Source organism: Heteronotia binoei, chromosome 1, assembly GCF_032191835.1.
Source record: "Heteronotia binoei isolate CCM8104 ecotype False Entrance Well chromosome 1, APGP_CSIRO_Hbin_v1, whole genome shotgun sequence".
Lineage (NCBI taxonomy): Eukaryota > Metazoa > Chordata > Lepidosauria > Squamata > Gekkonidae > Heteronotia > Heteronotia binoei.
The window spans coordinates 127,657,124-127,673,719 of record NC_083223.1 but is presented as its reverse complement, the minus strand read 5'-3'; the positions used below and the strand labels follow the sequence as shown (position 1 = coordinate 127,673,719).

The 16,596-nt window shown below is 42.0% G+C and overlaps 1 protein-coding gene across 3 annotated transcripts in view; it reads right to left on the bottom strand.

The window, feature by feature from the left end:
- Positions 1 to 16,596, bottom strand: part of UTRN (utrophin) — a 640,548-nt gene that overhangs the window by 242,442 nt on the left and 381,510 nt on the right. The window contains exon 1 of one of the 3 annotated variants that reach the window (XM_060240548.1): positions 1,747 to 1,812. The exons of the other annotated variants lie outside the window; for them this stretch is intronic. Coding sequence (XP_060096531.1) covers positions 1,747 to 1,797 — 51 coding nt within the window. The 5' untranslated portion in view covers positions 1,798 to 1,812. Of the gene's footprint in view, positions 1 to 1,746; positions 1,813 to 16,596 lie in introns of those variants that run through there. 3 annotated transcript variants of the gene reach the window in all.

Below are 16,596 nucleotides of genomic sequence, written 5' to 3'. Positions count from 1 at the left end.
GGGTCCCTGGCAATCAAAACAGTGATCATGAGAGCTATTTTATCAAAAAGGAATATCTGCAGTAACCCAGTGAAAAGCTCACATCCAAATGCAACAAGTGTAACTAGCATCACTAGGAGCAATGTATACACACACACACACACACACATATATATTCAAAACACAGAAAACTAATTGTAAGCAAATAGCACAGCTACACAGGCATATTATTTGAATAATAATTTATAATTTTCCCCTTTGATTAAAAATGTTATATTAATTCATTTAATGCTAAACATTTTAAGCACTTGAGTACAAAAATAGAATGGGAATTGGGAGAAAGATACGAAGGACTAGAGCTGGAAGTGTGTGAACACCAGATCTCCCTAGACCATGAGAAAACAGACATAGCACAGGAGTTAACCTTCCAGCTACATCAATAAGTTTCTGGAGACTGGGATATTTAAGGATTCAGCTTACTAACTTTAAGTATGTTGAGGCTTTTAAAATTAATATCTGCAATTACAGTACAAAGTCCACCTATTGGAAATAATTGCTGGGTCTCAGAGGTGAAGATGGTGATTAATTAAGAGTACGTATGCTAAAGAAATCTGAAAAAATGGCTGTCACATATTCAATTATCTGGTGCTTCTACAATTTTTTTTGTAATTTAGAGCAAAATTTTTTTGTAATTTAGAGCAATGGGTTTGAGATTAAATTTGCATGTGGAAGCCATTATATAGTGCAACTTCCAAGACACCATAACTGAATAAATGCCATATACACTTGTTGATCTCTTCCACAGTAAGATCATTCTACAACTTGTCTTAACTGGTTTGCCTCTCTCTTTTAAGGATTTAGATACACCCTGAAATTTTCACCTTCATAAAGCAAGCAATACCTACTCTTGCAACAAGAATGACTACAGGAATGCTATCTTTGCAATATTCAAGTAAAATGTTAAACAGTTTTTTTAAAGAGATGCATACCATCTTCAAATTATATTACAAATTTAATGTTACAAATTGCTTATGCACAAATCTTACACATTGTGTGTGTCTATATTGTATTAGTTTAAAACATTTAAAGATTCAAGACAAAAACTTTACTTTTCCCTTTTGCTTTATAGGTTTAACCTGTGCTACACATTTCTCATAAAGAAACAAAATAAAAATCAAGGAAGTAAGCAGAAATACAGAGTTTGCTGCTTCAATACAAAGCACAAAAAGCAAACACATTTCTGCCATTTGGGTCAAAACATACACTTTAATGAATGCAAATGTAATAAATGGGGAAAAATAGTACCCATATTTTCTGAAATTGCTCTTGACTGGTAAGAGAAGGATTTGAGAGGTGAAACAGAGGGGAAAGGGGGAGGGGGAGAAAATTTCCCTGTTTGATGAAGGCACTGTAGTAGTTGCAACTTGCAAATCTTTTAAAAAGTCTGTTACCTTGACCACAATAGCTTTCATAAAATTCAGCAAAAGGTTACAACATGTTTCAATTAATGGCTAGCATGAGATCCACTCATGGAAAAAAGATCCCTTTTTATAACTGGGCACCGCTGAATAGTTGTTACTTATTAAGAAAGCAAAAATATCAGTATGATGAAACAAATACTGCAACACTACCCTCACAAGCAGAACAAAAAAATGAACTGAACAATACACTCTGTTCATCTATGGGACAGTAGGGATTCCCCCAGGCAATGGAGCTTTTTTAAAAAAGAAAATAAAAACAAATACTTAAAACTCGCCTTCTTCATACCTTTTCAAATGTTGTCAGCACTTCCCGTAAGCTGAAGTTCAGGCCAATCATTCTTCACTGTCTCATTGATACCTACATCTTCCTAATAAAGGTTTTCAAATCAAAAATCTGTTGCCTTAAGAAAGTGCACACAAACATACATATATTTCCAACTATACCTCTTGAAAGTTCTTTGGAAAATCCCAATCATGCATCTCTCTTGCTCTGCATTCCTTCAGAAGTAGCATAGGCCGCAACATTTTGTTGCCCCACTATGCCCAGCTGTTGTCAGGCAGGGTAGTTCAGAGTGAGCAAACTTAATATTACTTTTTCTGTTAACAAAGCTGATCTGTTTTTCTCCTTTAACTGTCTCACTAGACCGCCCAGGATTCCCTTTTGCTCACCTCACTAATGATCTGCAGGCCCAAAATATTTTTTTCTCCTGGGCCTCAAGCTCAAAGTTTGGTCTCAATTACACTCCGCAAATGACACTATATCCTCATGGTATGTAGACAAAAAGATGGGAAACTGCCACTGTTTCTTCATTTACAAACAACTTTCACTTAAAAAAAAAAAAGTTTTGTCCAGCAATCAACAGCCAACTTGTGACAAAAGTTGAAGAAGAATTAATTGTTCTTCAGTCTGAAGAAAAACCATCATCAGAGGCTGGGTAAGAAGCTACCTCTTGTTCTTTCATATGCTCATTCTTTCCCAGTCACCAGCAAACTACTGTTGCTATGGTAATAACCAAGCCAGTTTCAGCCCATTTCCATCTGCTTGACTAGCCTAGGGGATGCTGTACAGCTTTCCACTGGAACAAAAAAAAAAGTTGATTGCTTTGTTTCAGCAAATCCCAGCAAAAACTTACAATATAGTCTCTCTGACCTTCGCAGGGGGGCAATTTATCCTTAAGATCCCCCTGGAGCTCTGGCAACAATGTGACAATCCATCCCTAGGATTTGTTTATTATTTTAATCAGCGTCCTCCCTTCTACCACCCCTAGTTTTCCTCTGAAGTTAAGCACACTCCCACTTCCTGGAGGCCACCCTCCCTTTCTGCAAAAATTTCAGTACCTATAGTGCAATGGAAAATCCTGGACCACCAACTCCTGCTATTTTACAACTTCTCCATTCTCTTTGTCCAAAACAAACCCAAATGTTCAGTCTGACTGAATATGCCTGTTAAAACAAACACCCCAAATGAAAACTGCACAAAAGCCCACTACCAACAAATGTTTTAACTAACAGTGACGGCAACAAAGCTGGCTGTTACTTTGCTCCCATTACCTCAGACTCAACACATGCAGATAGTTTTCATATGAGGCTTTTTGCTCTCATTTCAGCAGGAAACCTGACACCTGGAGTTTGGCTACTAGGAAATAACTTCCGTTTAAAAAATATTTCCATTTGAACGAGAGAGCAAGTTTGCATATTTTAATTATTTTAAATGTTTTCTTTAACTCAAGCCTACAGCATTCTCTACAAAAAGCAATTTCTGAATGTTGATCAGCCAAAAATCTCTCCCAGAATTATGGCTGTTAATCATATCAATGCAGTCAAAACTTATCAATAGATTATTTCCTCCCACCTTGAACATTGCCACTGAATTAAGTCTCTGAATTAATCATTGTCAGAAGCAGGGCTTTTTCTGTAGAAAAAAAAAAGGAATTCATTTGAATAATAGCCCACACCCCATGATGTCAGCATTGCTTTGCACAGGGCTTTTTTTGTAGAAAATGCCCAGCAGGAACTAATTTGCATATTAGGTCACACACACACCCTGGCACCAAGCCAGCCAGAACTCCGTTCCTGTTAGGGTTGCCAATCCCCAGGTGGAGGCAGGGGATCCCCTGGTTTGGAGGCCCTCCCCCTGCTTCAGGGTCGTCAGAAAGCGGGGGGAGGGGAGGAAAATGTCTGCTGGGAACTCTGTTATTCCCTATGAAGATTTATTCCCATAGAAAATAATGCAGAATTGATCCACGGATATCTGGAGCTCTGGGGGGGCTGTTTCTTAAGGTAAAGGCACCAAATTTTCTGCACAGCATCTAGTGCCTCTCCCCAAAATATCCCTCAAGTTTCAAAACGATTGGACCAGGGGGTACAATTCTATGAGCCCCAAAAGAAGGTGCCCCTATCCTTCATTATTTCCTCTGGAAGGAAGGCACTGAAAAGGTGTGCGGTCGCTTTAAATGTGATGGCCAGAACTCCCTTTGAAGTTCCATGATGCTTGTCACAGCCTTGATCTTGGCTCCACCCCTAATGTCTCCTGGCTCCACCCCCAAAATCCCCAGATATTTCTTAAATTGGACTTGGCAACCCTAGTTCCTGTTCAAAACAAGATCTGGTCAGAAGAATGCTACTTGGAAAACAAAAACAAAAGACTAACATGGGTACTTGTAAAATAGTGGTAGAAATAGTAAAGGGAAATGATATATGCAGGGCTTTTTTGTAGAAAAAGCCTAGCAGGAACTCATTAGCCTATTAGGCCACACACCCTGACATCACCAGAAGTATAAACAATATAACAATAAATGTTCTCATTCATGGGCTCAGAGCTTTTTGAACAAAATGTCTTCAAGACTGAGTATAGTCCACCTTTGGTCTGACACGTGAGACACCTATTTATAGGGTGGGGGTTAAGGGAATGGTTTGTGTGCATGTGAAATAGGCCTGTGATCCACAGAACAATTTGGCCAGGCTAATAAGTGGAGGTCCTCCTTAGAGACAATTGGATGGCTATTCGATCTCAGTAAGATTTTACTGGCACCAGGAGATTTCAGGGGAAACAAAACACAGGGATTATATCTTCATGAAGCTTTTAAAAGTCTGTGAAAATAATTGCATTAAATTGTGATGCTTATGACTACACACTTTAAACAAGTTAGGGTTAATACGTGGAGAACAAGTTTAAGGGCAGTTATACAATATTGTGCCCACACACCCATTTAATTACATTTATTGACTATGTTTTATCTCCTTTCCTCCAAAAGGCACAGCACACATTATTCTCCCTCCCCCCCACTTATCTTTCAACCTGTGAAGCAGGCCAGACTAAGAAGTAGTGATCAGCCCAACCTCATCCAGGGAGAACCATGTTCAAGCATGGATATTTTAATCCAGGTCTCCCAGATTCTAGCTGAACATGTTCAGCATTAACCAGCACTGCCTGTTCATCACAAGTACTGGAGAACAAACAATGGGGAATACCATGATGCCCTTCCTATAACCTCCCAGAAGCATCTGCCTAACAAACACTGAAAACTTCAGTGCCTTTGGGGTCTGATCCAACAGAGCTGTTCTAATGTACACAAGTACACACTTAATATTCAGAGGTTGTATACTGCACATGATTAAGGGCTGATAAGAAATATTACTATATCATGTTTATTAACTTCACTGAGTACTTGGATGATCACTGTCAGAATACAGAATGATAACTATATGAACTATTTATTTTATGTAGCACAATTTTTTTTCTTCCTCCTCTGTTTTGTATTCTGTGGATAAGTAAACTAAAGAAATTAAACATTTGTTGTTGACCTAGACTGGGGTTTCCTAACCTTTCTGAGCTTTCAGGCACCTTGGAATTCTGACACAGGGTTGTGGGAGCAATCAAAAACTGGCTGCTGCAGGAGGTGAAACCAATGACATAATAGCTGCCATAACAGTCAAAGACAACCACAAAATGTCAGGGAGTGATGTAATGCATAACTTTAACAGTAGCTTTTCAACATTTCAGGCAGAATATCTGTTTAATGGAATACCTTTTAAAATATTTTCTTGTGTACATACAGCACGATTTGAAGATAAAATCTTTGTGCTGTGGTGGCAGCTGCTGCCAAAACAACTTTTAAAGTATCTGCACAATCAATCATATCTCCAACAGCCAATTAGAACTCTTGCTGGGCAAGAGTCCCACATGGCCCAGCCCACTTTTAAAAAAAATTGACAGGTACAAAAAAGTGTCTATAGGCACAGTGGCATCCCTAGGCACCAAGCTGGGGACACCTGACCTAGACCTGCTGAAGAAGATAGTTTCCCCAAATGATAGAGCACAAAACTGGTATGTTGTCAGTGGAGAAGCCTGGCAGCTTCTGCTGCCAACAAAAATCAAATGTAGGAAAATGGTAGTCAAATTACTTGATGCTTAGTCTCTTGACAAAGGCTGTGAAGCAGAATCCTGTGGCATGACATGAATACAGAAATAGCAGATTTTACCCTGTTTTGCTTATAGCAAGGGGAAAAAAAGAATCAAGAGAACCCATATAAGAGGACCTGTAATGTTTGCTATACATACCCTATTGCAGGGGTGTCAAACATACTGCTTGCAACCTGGATCTGGCCCTGCAGATCTCGGATTCAGCCCACGAGCAACTTCCTTCTTCTGCGTCCTTTTCCAGTGCTGCTACTACAGTCACACCATAGATTGCTTTCCTCCCCAGCTCCCTCAGTGGCTCTTTGTTTCCTGTTTCTTGCCTCTTGCCTCCCTTCCCACCCTCGTAGGCACAGAGAGAGAGAGAGACAGAGCTCCCTCAGTGGCTGGTACCTCCTTTGTACAGGTGAGATACAAAGACAAGCCCTCCCCCCCCCCCACACACACACAGAGCTTCTGCTTCTTTCTCCAGGACTGATCCTCTTCTTTTGGGGAAGAAGGGAGGGAACAAAGTTGGGATCCCATAGAAGCTTTAAGACCAACATTTTATTCCAGATATAAGCTTCTCTGCCCAAGCACACTTCTTCGTATGGAGGGAGAAAGGACGGTGGGTGGGTGAATTCTTTTGACAAACATCATTTATTAGGGTTTGTAGAATCTTTCGGGCTCAAGTGCCGTGTTCTACTGGAGAAAGTTTTCCTTCCAGACATTTCGTTCTCAGCTGCGGATAACATCCTCAGTGGCGTTGCAGCCGGAGCAGGCCCTCTGACCTTCTTGGCTGCTGTGCATTGTCTACATTAGAAAGGACCTCATCCATCAAAAGCAAGATCTTCAACTTTGGTTTTAAGCTCAGGCTGAGGAGATGTTCCCCAAAGCCAGGAATGACGTTGGAGAGCTACAGATGTAGTGAACACTCTTGAAGAGGAAGAAAGTGTGCTTCAAGGAAATGAATTACTGACAGGCTACGGATTTGAGTTCTTGGATGATGGCTGAGCAGTGGGGCTCAGCAGTGTTTGGCAGATTTGACAAGAGGGGTGATAAGCGATTTGGCAAATTAAAACTGTACGCCGAGAAATAGGCCAAGTAGGTATGCAGTTTACTTAGAGTGGTCATAGTGGAATAAAGCTTGCAGCCGAAAACTTCAAGTTTGTGCCCCTCCTGATCAGATGGAGTAGGATGGCATGATGGTTTAAATTTTGAGGAGGAATGTATAATCATGGAATTAAGTGATGGATGAGAGAAGAGAAATTTTGCATCAGTAGATTGGACATGATACAAAGCATCAAGGTGCCTAGGCGTTGGTGGGATGGATGCAGGAGTGTCCCAGGCTTGCACAAGCTTATACACTAGGTCGGTGACATCAGGCTTGTCTGCGTGGACTGAAATATGTAGGGCCTCAGACATTCTAGTTAGCATCTCCATGTATGGTTTAGCCCCTTCTGAGGGTGATAGTGGACTGGGTGGAGGAAAGTCCTGAGGTTGGGTCAGGAGCCAGAGAGTCACCGATCCCAGAGGACGATGTAGAGGATGCATCTGAAGAGGCATCCACCAGGTCCTTGGGCAGAGTGTCTTTAGGCAAGAAGTTATCAGGCATATAGACAGGTTCTTGGACAGGTTCTGGTAGTTGCAAAGGTGCTCCTGCAGCAGCAGAGGGCTTGGCAATGTTGTAAGGCGTAAGCGTCGGTGGCTGAGATGTCTGGACAAAAGAAGCAGCCGCACAAAGCAAGCAAACCTTATCTTGACGCTCCATATCTGTGCAGCCGAAACAGGGTTTCTCCTGAGCTTCTACATGGTGGTGAGCTTTGGCATTCTTTTGTGGATAGTGCCATCGATACCATCGCTCATAAGTCCAAGGAGCTGGTGTCCTTGACGGGGTAGGTGTCGGGAAATAGCGACAGTGCTGTGAGAATCGGTACCTGGGTAAGGAGCACAATCTTGTATGTCTAGGACCTAGACGGGAGATCCTAGAAGCCAAACGGGATCGCCTATGGGCTGTCCTAGATGATCTCAAAGTCGAGTGTCGATGCCTGGAGACAGAGTGTAGATGCCTGAAAAAGGAGCGCTAATGTCTGGAAGCTCTCGAAATCAAGCGTCAATTCCTTGAGCTCTGGATGTTCTGGAAGTGGACCACTGATGCCTAGATACTTCAGATGTTGAACATTGATGTCTAGAGTCAGAATGGCTCCAACACTGGGAACGGGAATGAGATGCATGACATGAACGTGTTATAGACATCGAGTGGTCCTGTTAATCTCTGCAAGTGGCAAGCTGCACCAGAAGTCGAGGAGAAATGTTAGGAAGTTCCCAAAATCAAATCAAACGTTCTTGAGTTGAAAGCTGCATGTCCATGTGTTGAGGAATCGACGAGGTCAAGTCAAGCACTTTATTGATGGAAGCCGCACCAGAGAGTAAGGCACTGGTATCAAAGGTCTCATTATTAGGAATCAGAATAACCACTGAAGCGGTGGAGTCTAGTGGAGGCGGTTGAGTTAAGGCGTCAGATCTAGCCACCATAGACCGTGACACAGTTTGAGAGGTTTGGAGGGCTTGTATGGAAGTCGACTCCATTTGAGCTTGTGTATCAGTTGAATTCGTGGTGTCAGAAGGTTGTGACAGTTCCTTGGAAGTCGAGGATTTCGAAGCCGTGACTCAATCCTTCGATTCCTTATCAGACTTGTGCTTCTTTTTGTGAGATGCTGCCAACGAAGCCAAATCTCCCTGCTCTTGGGGAGGGGGGCAGTGATGATCTTGAAGTGTCAGAGGGCATAAGAGACGCTTCTAGAAGATAGCTTCAGAGTCTGGCAGCTCAATTTTTTCGCATTTGCTTTCCAAAGCCATGACAAAGAATACAACTGTTGACTTTATGCCCTTCCCCCAGGCACAAAAGGCAATAAGAATGCCCATTCGTAGAGGGGAGTTAGTTGACAAAGAGTCTGCATAAGGAGTGAAGAAGCATGCTTAGATCTTAGATCTGAGTCTGACAGCCAGTGACAGCTGCATCATGTGAGCTGGAGTCAGATGTACAGTGACTCAGCAATTTGTACATTGCTCCCATTGGCTGGCTGTTGTATAAATGTAGATAAGTGCCTTTGGCTTTTTCCCTTGAGGATTATTGGATGTATGGCGAAGCACTTTGTTAATTTGTTCCAGTATCTGTATATAGTCACTGTTGTAGATAACTGTATAATACACACTGCTTTGATACAAGCCGGAGTGTGTGTGTGTCTTCTTGCGCGGTCTACTGGAAGAGTCAGCAGTAAGCTCAACTCAGCCACACCGAGAGAGTTTTGCCCGGCACGTAAGGCACCTTTTTAAAAATGTGGTTGTCCCTCTTTTGACTGCCAGGGTGAGGGGTGTGTGTGGAAGGAACGGAAACCAGAGGGTCCTTTTTGTTTTGTTTTAGTAGACGACGATAAGAAGTGGAAGAAAAATGATGAAGTTTGAAGGAAGAGAGGCGGTAAAGACGCTGAAGTAAAACACTGAGGTAAGGCGCTAAAGCAACAAGGTCCGGTAAAGGCAGCGGTGAAAAAGAAACTGAGTGGGAGATGGAGCTCCTCCCACATTCTAGGCATGCGCACTGTGTGCCTGCTTCTCAGAGCGGGGAAGGAGCCTGCCACAAACATGCTACGCTGCTACTGGAGTTCTCTGAGGTCGGCTTCGAGCAAGGGCCCAATCCCATGCATGGGAGTGCATAGGGACCACAAAGAAGATCAAATGAATCTGACACCTCTGATCTATTGTACACAGCCACACTCTGCTCTTTTGTATATAGCCCATACAGAATATAACTGAAGATTTAGATGTTGAAAGGACCAAACTGTTACCAGGATAGATCTTAATGTGCAGTCCGCAGATTTCTACTTACTGGTCCACAATATACACACTAACACAACACTTACATTATCCACTACTTGCTAATATGTAAGACAACAGATGCACACATAGACAGCGCAGCAAATCAGTGCACAGAAATTTTTATCAAGCTACAGAACAGCCACAAAAACCGAAAGCTTTAGAGAGTTAAGGATAAGTGAGCACAAGTCAACCTAGCAGGATCAATAAAACTGAAATTACCTAGAAAAAAAAATAAACACATTCCATTGCCTCCAAAAGGAAAAATGCCTGATAGACTCTGACATGACCCTACAGCTCTAAAGTTGAATTAAAGTAGAGAAACCATCTTATTGAGTTTTGAAAATATTCTTCACATGAGTCTTGCCACCCAATTTTGTTTTGAGGCCATAAGAAAGTAAGATGATAAGCCACAGGGACTGCCTATGAAATGTAGCCTTGGTATCTCTGAGATAGGGATAAACAGGCTAATGAAACACTAATATGTAGCCTGACATCTTAAGGCATCTCCCTTGAAAACTAATTCTCTCTTTTTTTTTATCCAAAGTTAAATTCAAATGTTATAAAATGCAGAAAGCCTGAAGATAGATAAGCACATTTACAATAGCACAACTCTCAAAAGATGATAACAAAATAATTCAACAGTCATTCTTAAGGAGTGGGGGGGGGGGGGTGTTTGATTTTTTTTCTAGTAAACAAACACATTACGTTTCAGCTAAACAAGTCAGAGGAGTCAAAGAATTATCTTCTTCAAAAATGTTTTAGTTAATTATGGGGTTCTGTACTTTCTCACATGTTTAATAATTATATTAGACCATTAAATGTGAAAATCTGGAGCTTCAGGTTTGGGTAGAAGTAGCTTACTCTACTGAATCAATACCTGGATATAGTGATCCTGATGAACAAGCCAAAACTAAATTCAGAAAAGACAGAGAGAGGTGAATTTTTTCAGAAAAACTGATGATCTAAAAGGCACTGGCTTGTTTTTCTCAGTGTATTTCTTGTCTATCTTAGAGTGTTCCTAGCTGATCAAGTAAAGGACTTGATGGTGCTCTTGGTCCTCCCTTCTTGCTTTCTGAAAATTAGGCTGAAACTATAGCTAGGAGTGCTGCAATTGACCTCTAAATTATCCTAACCTTCTGGACAGAATTGACTTAGCTATGCTGACCCAAGCTAATGTAACATGATCTATGCAGTGATGCCTGGAAGACAATTTAGACATTTCAGCTAGTGTAAAATGGAGATGAATGCACATAAACCAGTAAATGCATTAACATAACAAAATAGGAAATCTAAGCTGGGGAAAACATGTGAGCCCAATAACTTCCAAAGCTCATTCTTGTAAGGACAAACAACATTACATTTCAGATTGTTTTATATCACAGGACTCACTTAGGAATGTCTCTTCTGCAGTCATGCTAAAAAGATCCAGCAGACTTTCCCATTTTTCCCTTCTTCATTGTTTCCTACCGCTTATTTGAAATCTGACAGAATATTTAAAATTTATTTTTCAGTTTTTTATCACAGTGTCTGGTAGTGACTGTGATGAGCTTTTTTGCTCCTTTTTCTTCTTAAAAACTAATTACAAACCCCTATGTTCAACCCCTCTCAGATATACAAGCCCTGCCAGAGACAATTAGTAATAAACAGTAGTTTATTACTGATAAACTACAAAGAACGGAACACATACTAAATCTAGCAGAAGGTATCCATTCTACATTATCATTTAAAGAAGAAATTTTCAGATTTATTATTCAGCCAATCAGCAAAAAGAAGCAGGCTCTACAACTTTTGTTCTGTAGCCTGCCAGGCAGAACCTTGTCAATTACTTTGAACATAACCAGAAAGGGGTGAAAGATGACCAAGTAATTCTGAAGCTTGTGTCTAATTTTACTATGCCTTGTTCACTTTGACTCATTTTTGTTTTCAGCTCCTCTCAGGACATGAATACTGACTTTTATTAACACCTAAAATCCTACTAAAGATCCTTTCATGCCACATTGAGGGGCCTCTCCAGATGATCAGCTTTTAGTACAATAAATGTGCAGCTGCTACCAATTTGTGGAACAAAATCCAGACATTTCCCCTGAAGGATGAAATAGTGTTGCAGGGATATTGCATTTCCCCAGCACTGAACACCCTATATTTTGTTTTTGACAGAGATGAGATCTTCCTTGAATGCAGCACACTTGTTGTATGGGATGAAGGTTGACACAACTGCCATAAGCACTGTAAATGGAAAAGAGCAACATAACCCCTTGTCTTTATTGATTTGTTACTTGTTCAGGATTAATGCATCCATTGCTTTGCAGGCTAGCACTAGGCTCAAATATAGGAATACCCACTAATTCTAAAAACAAACAAACAGAAACAAACAAACAGCTCTGCCAAACAGCACTGCCTGTCATTATTAACTTTTTGTGGTCATTTCATTCAGTTCTTTGAAAGTTTTCCATTTCCCCACTTTCACACTGAAGTCTACATACATACATATCTCTATACATAAACCTATCCATTTATACGTTCACTGGTTTGCAATATTACCCTTGCCTGAGATATGGTGTTCTGCACATACACCTAAATTTTCCTGGCCCATCTTTCCCACTGCAGCGCCTTGGTATCCAAACACTCCTCCTAAAGTACATCTAGGACAGGATTCCGTGCAAGGGCAAAGGGCTATTGCAGCATATTGCTTATGTGGAACCAGCATATTGCTTATTGGAATCTCACTGGAGCCCAGCCTTAGGATGTTAACTTCCAGAACTATAATACAAAGTTTAAACCCATGATGATATTCATTTACTAATGCATTGATTCTTAGAACTTATTCAGACAACTTTGTGCTATTACCATCTAAGTTTTCTTTTTCTGTGAAAATTCTGCACAACTCAAGTGCCACATAAACGAAGCACAAATGCTGGTATTGTTTAGAGGTTAGGTGAAAGAACTTTGTCTGAGACCCCAAATAGCAGCTGTTAGTCTGAATAGACAATACTGGCCTTGAGGGACCACTAATTCAGTATAAGGCAGTTTCAAGTATTCATGTACTCTATAGGTGTTTAAAGCTAGTGCCCATCTGTCCTCTAAAAATAAAGCAAGATCAACACTTTAACACACTTAAGGGTCTGAAACCTGTTTATTACTGCATGTTTATATAGAATAATTATTATTGGTTTACTAATGAATGAATCAAACATTTAGTGGTAAATTTGTATTTGAGACATACATTTGTTGTTTTTTCAGTGTACACACAACATTCTGTCAACAATGTTATTATAAATAAAAGTTGTTTATTATTATTAATTATGTACCTTGTGTACAATTTTAAGAGCAGTATCTTGTTAAGGAGATAATAAGACTACAAACATTTTTTTCATTAAATAAGTTTGGATTGCACCCATTAAAATTAAGCACTTCTGAGTCCTGTAGAATTTAATGGGAGATGTAATTTTCCTTGATAAAGAAATTCAGTATAAATGAGACAGCTGACTATACATCAGGCTTTCTGCAATATCAACTAGTCCCTTCAGAGTGGTAATCTTGTAATTCACTTTATGATCTAAGTTCAGATCAGTTAGAAAATAAATATTTATTATCAAGAAGATGTGGCAAAAATAAAATTGAGCATATGTAAGTGGTTACTTAAGGGTCTACTGTTCTGAGGAGTTCTCTCAGCACAGGCAAGTGCATTCTTACCCATTCTTAATTTCACACATCATATAGCCTGTCTGAAGTGGTTTCATGAAACCTGTTGATAGCAAGGTTGGCCTAGCAGTTAAGCGGTTGGACTCTTATCTGGGAGAACCAGGTTTCATTCCCCTCTCTTCCACCTGCACCTGCTAGAGTAACTTTGATCAGTCATAAACAAGGCCAGACCACCCACTAGGTGATTTAGGTGATCATCCAGGGCACTGCCAGTCCAGGGGTGCAGAATTGGACCCCCCTGGACTGGCAGGGCTTTCTTCCTGCTTTTACACCCTGGGGTGCAAAAGAAGAAAAAATATTCTCCCCTGCCTCTTGGAGTCTCCGAGAGGTGCAGACAGTGGGGCTCTCTTCCTGATTTTGCACACTGGGTGCAAAGGCAGGAAAAAGATTCCCCCCACACCTCTCAGAGCCTCCAACATGCATTGGTGGCAGGGCTTTCTTCCTGCTTTTGCACCCTGAGGTGCAAAAGCAGGAAAAAGATCTCCACCCCCCATGCCCTGGGGTGCAAAAGCAGCAAAAAGATAACTTCACCCTATGCCTCTTGGAGTCTCTGAGAGGCGCGGGCTGGTGGGGCAACCGTTTCTCTGGGGTTGGGCTGCAGTGGCAGCCCAATCTTTCCATACTATCCTATGGGCCCATAAGACAGAATGGAGAGATCAGGCTGCCACTAAGGCATGACGCTAGAAAGGGGGTTTAAACTCTGAGCCCATAGGACAGAATTGTCAAGAAAGTGTTTCTTGTCAATGATTTTATGCTATTTGGTTGCAGTGTCGTCATAGTAATGCTTAGCATATATAATACGATTTATCACCGCTTTTCAGGGAGGTTATTTAACACAGGTAACCTTAGACCGGAACATAGTGCACAGAGGCTTCATACGAGAAACGCCGCATCCTTTTTCTCTGACCTTGATGACCAGACACTTATCAGGACTTCTGGAGAAATAGTTTTGAGTTTAATTTTCAGGAGAAAGATACCTAACACAGCTTGGGGGAGTGAGGGTGGGTTATGGGAATATGTTTCAAATGCTTTTGCTTCTTTTTTCTGAGAACCTAGAATTGCTTGTGCATACTAACTGCCATGCAAAGTGTGTAAGTATCTGACCCCACTATAGGTGGGCAGTTCTAAAGAAAACGTCTTTTGCTGTGAACATGTATCTCTTGGCTGTTGTAGATTTTCCAAGCTGTGTGGCCGTGGTCTTGGTATTGTGAGACCTGATGTTTCGGCAGCAACTGTGACTGGCATCCTCAGAGGTGTAACCCAGAAAACTGGAGTGCTCTCCAAATTGAGAAGAAGATGGTAGGCTTGTAATTTATATCTACTCAGGCAGGGGTAGGGCTGAGTCATTATCTTGTGACATGCCTACCAACTTCTTCTCATTTTGATCCAGAGAGAACTCCAGTTTTCTGGGTTACACCTCTGAGGATGCCATTCACAGTTGCTGCCGAAACATCAGGTCTCACAATGCCAACACCATGGCCACACAGCCCAGAAAATCTACAACAGACAATGGATTCCAGCCATGAAAGCCTTCGAAAACTTAACATGCATCTCCTTCAATAAACACCTTATTTGATTTAAATCAAAGAGGCTGAGTTGATGAGAGCTGCACAGAAGCTGACAAGAATGGAGAGATAAGACCAGAGGGGGTTAGATAAAAATATGGAGCAGAGGTCCATCAGTGGCTATTAGCCACAGCGTGTGTGTGTGTGTGTATGTGTGTGTGTGTATATATATATATATATATATATTCATTTTAGTGGAGGCTTGGGTTGTGCTTTATTTAGGCAGCCACTCTAGGGCAGCTTTGGGTGCCTGAGATTTTTGGTTAATTGCTGCTTGCGCCTGTAAAGCAAGCTTATTAACGGATTTTACTGCTTTGTTGATTAGCCATGCCTAAGGGACAGGGCAAATCCAAGGGCAAAAGCCCTGCACCGAGACGGCAGCGGCCTGTTCCTAAGCGCTCAGCACCTTTGCCTTCATCGTCTGATGAGGAGGATGGATCTTTTGTGCAGTCTGTTTTAGACAGAATAGCAGCCTTGGAGGGTTTGTGTGGGAAGCGGATGGTTTTATTGGGTGACCTGGCTTCTAAGGCAAATAAGCGGGCTGCTAAGAAGCACTTCCAGGAAGAAATCCTTAATCGCTTGTCTTCCCTTGAAAGCAGGTCTTCTGCGGACAAAACGGAGGGTGCGTCCCCTCTTCCAGTGGAGGTGCCCGACGCGGATGCCATGCAGAGTTGGCAGTTGGGTAGGGGTGAGTTTGCACAACACACTACCACAGCTTGGCCCTGGGGGATGTCTGCCACCTTCGGGCCGATTGCCAATAGCCAGCCTGCAGCTTTTACTAATCCCCAGCCTTGGGCTTGGGGTATTAACCTGGCTAGCCCTTGGGGAGGCCTGCCTGGCCAGTTCCCCGGAACGCCATATGGTGGCTGGGGGGGTTTCTTATCCTTGGGGTCCATCATATTCCGCTGTGCCGGCTAAGGTTTTACATTTTGGTGATCTGGCCTTACCTCTTGGTGATCACTTGTTGCTGGCTACCAAGGATAAGATACTGAAAGGGGAATTCATGGACCTATTTTCTCTGCTCTATAGGGAGCTAGAGAAAAAGGCCAAAGACGATTTGGATGACCAGGAAAAGGAAAAAATCAAGAGGCGTAAAGTGGATAGGACATGGGTGAATTGGGTGCCTGGGTTTATTATTCACGCTGGAATTATTGTCTGGTCACAGCCATGGAGGGCCACTTCCCTTTTTCAATATTTTGACATCATTTATAAAAGCTACAGCAGCTTTACCAGCCTGGCCTGGCTGCAATATGAGGAGTTCAGGATGAGGGCGGCTTTGAACCCGACCATTCAGTGGGATCAGATTAAGCCGCAGCTCTGGCTGCAGGTTATGTCTCCAGCTGACCTAACCTGGGCGATAGATCAGATAGTGGGCATGTTGTGCAGTGCACAGCCGTTGCTTCTGGCACCCGCAGCAGTGTGGGGCAGGTGGTTCAACCCCGCCTGCTTTGCTGGGAGTTTGGGTCACAAGGGGTCTGTGAGGAAAAAGAACTGCCCATACAAACATGAGTGCCCTCTCTGCCGGGGGTCTCATTCCTTCATGAATTGTTCCAGGGGTAGACACAGGTAGGGATAGCGCAAGCAGGGCTCGGGAGGG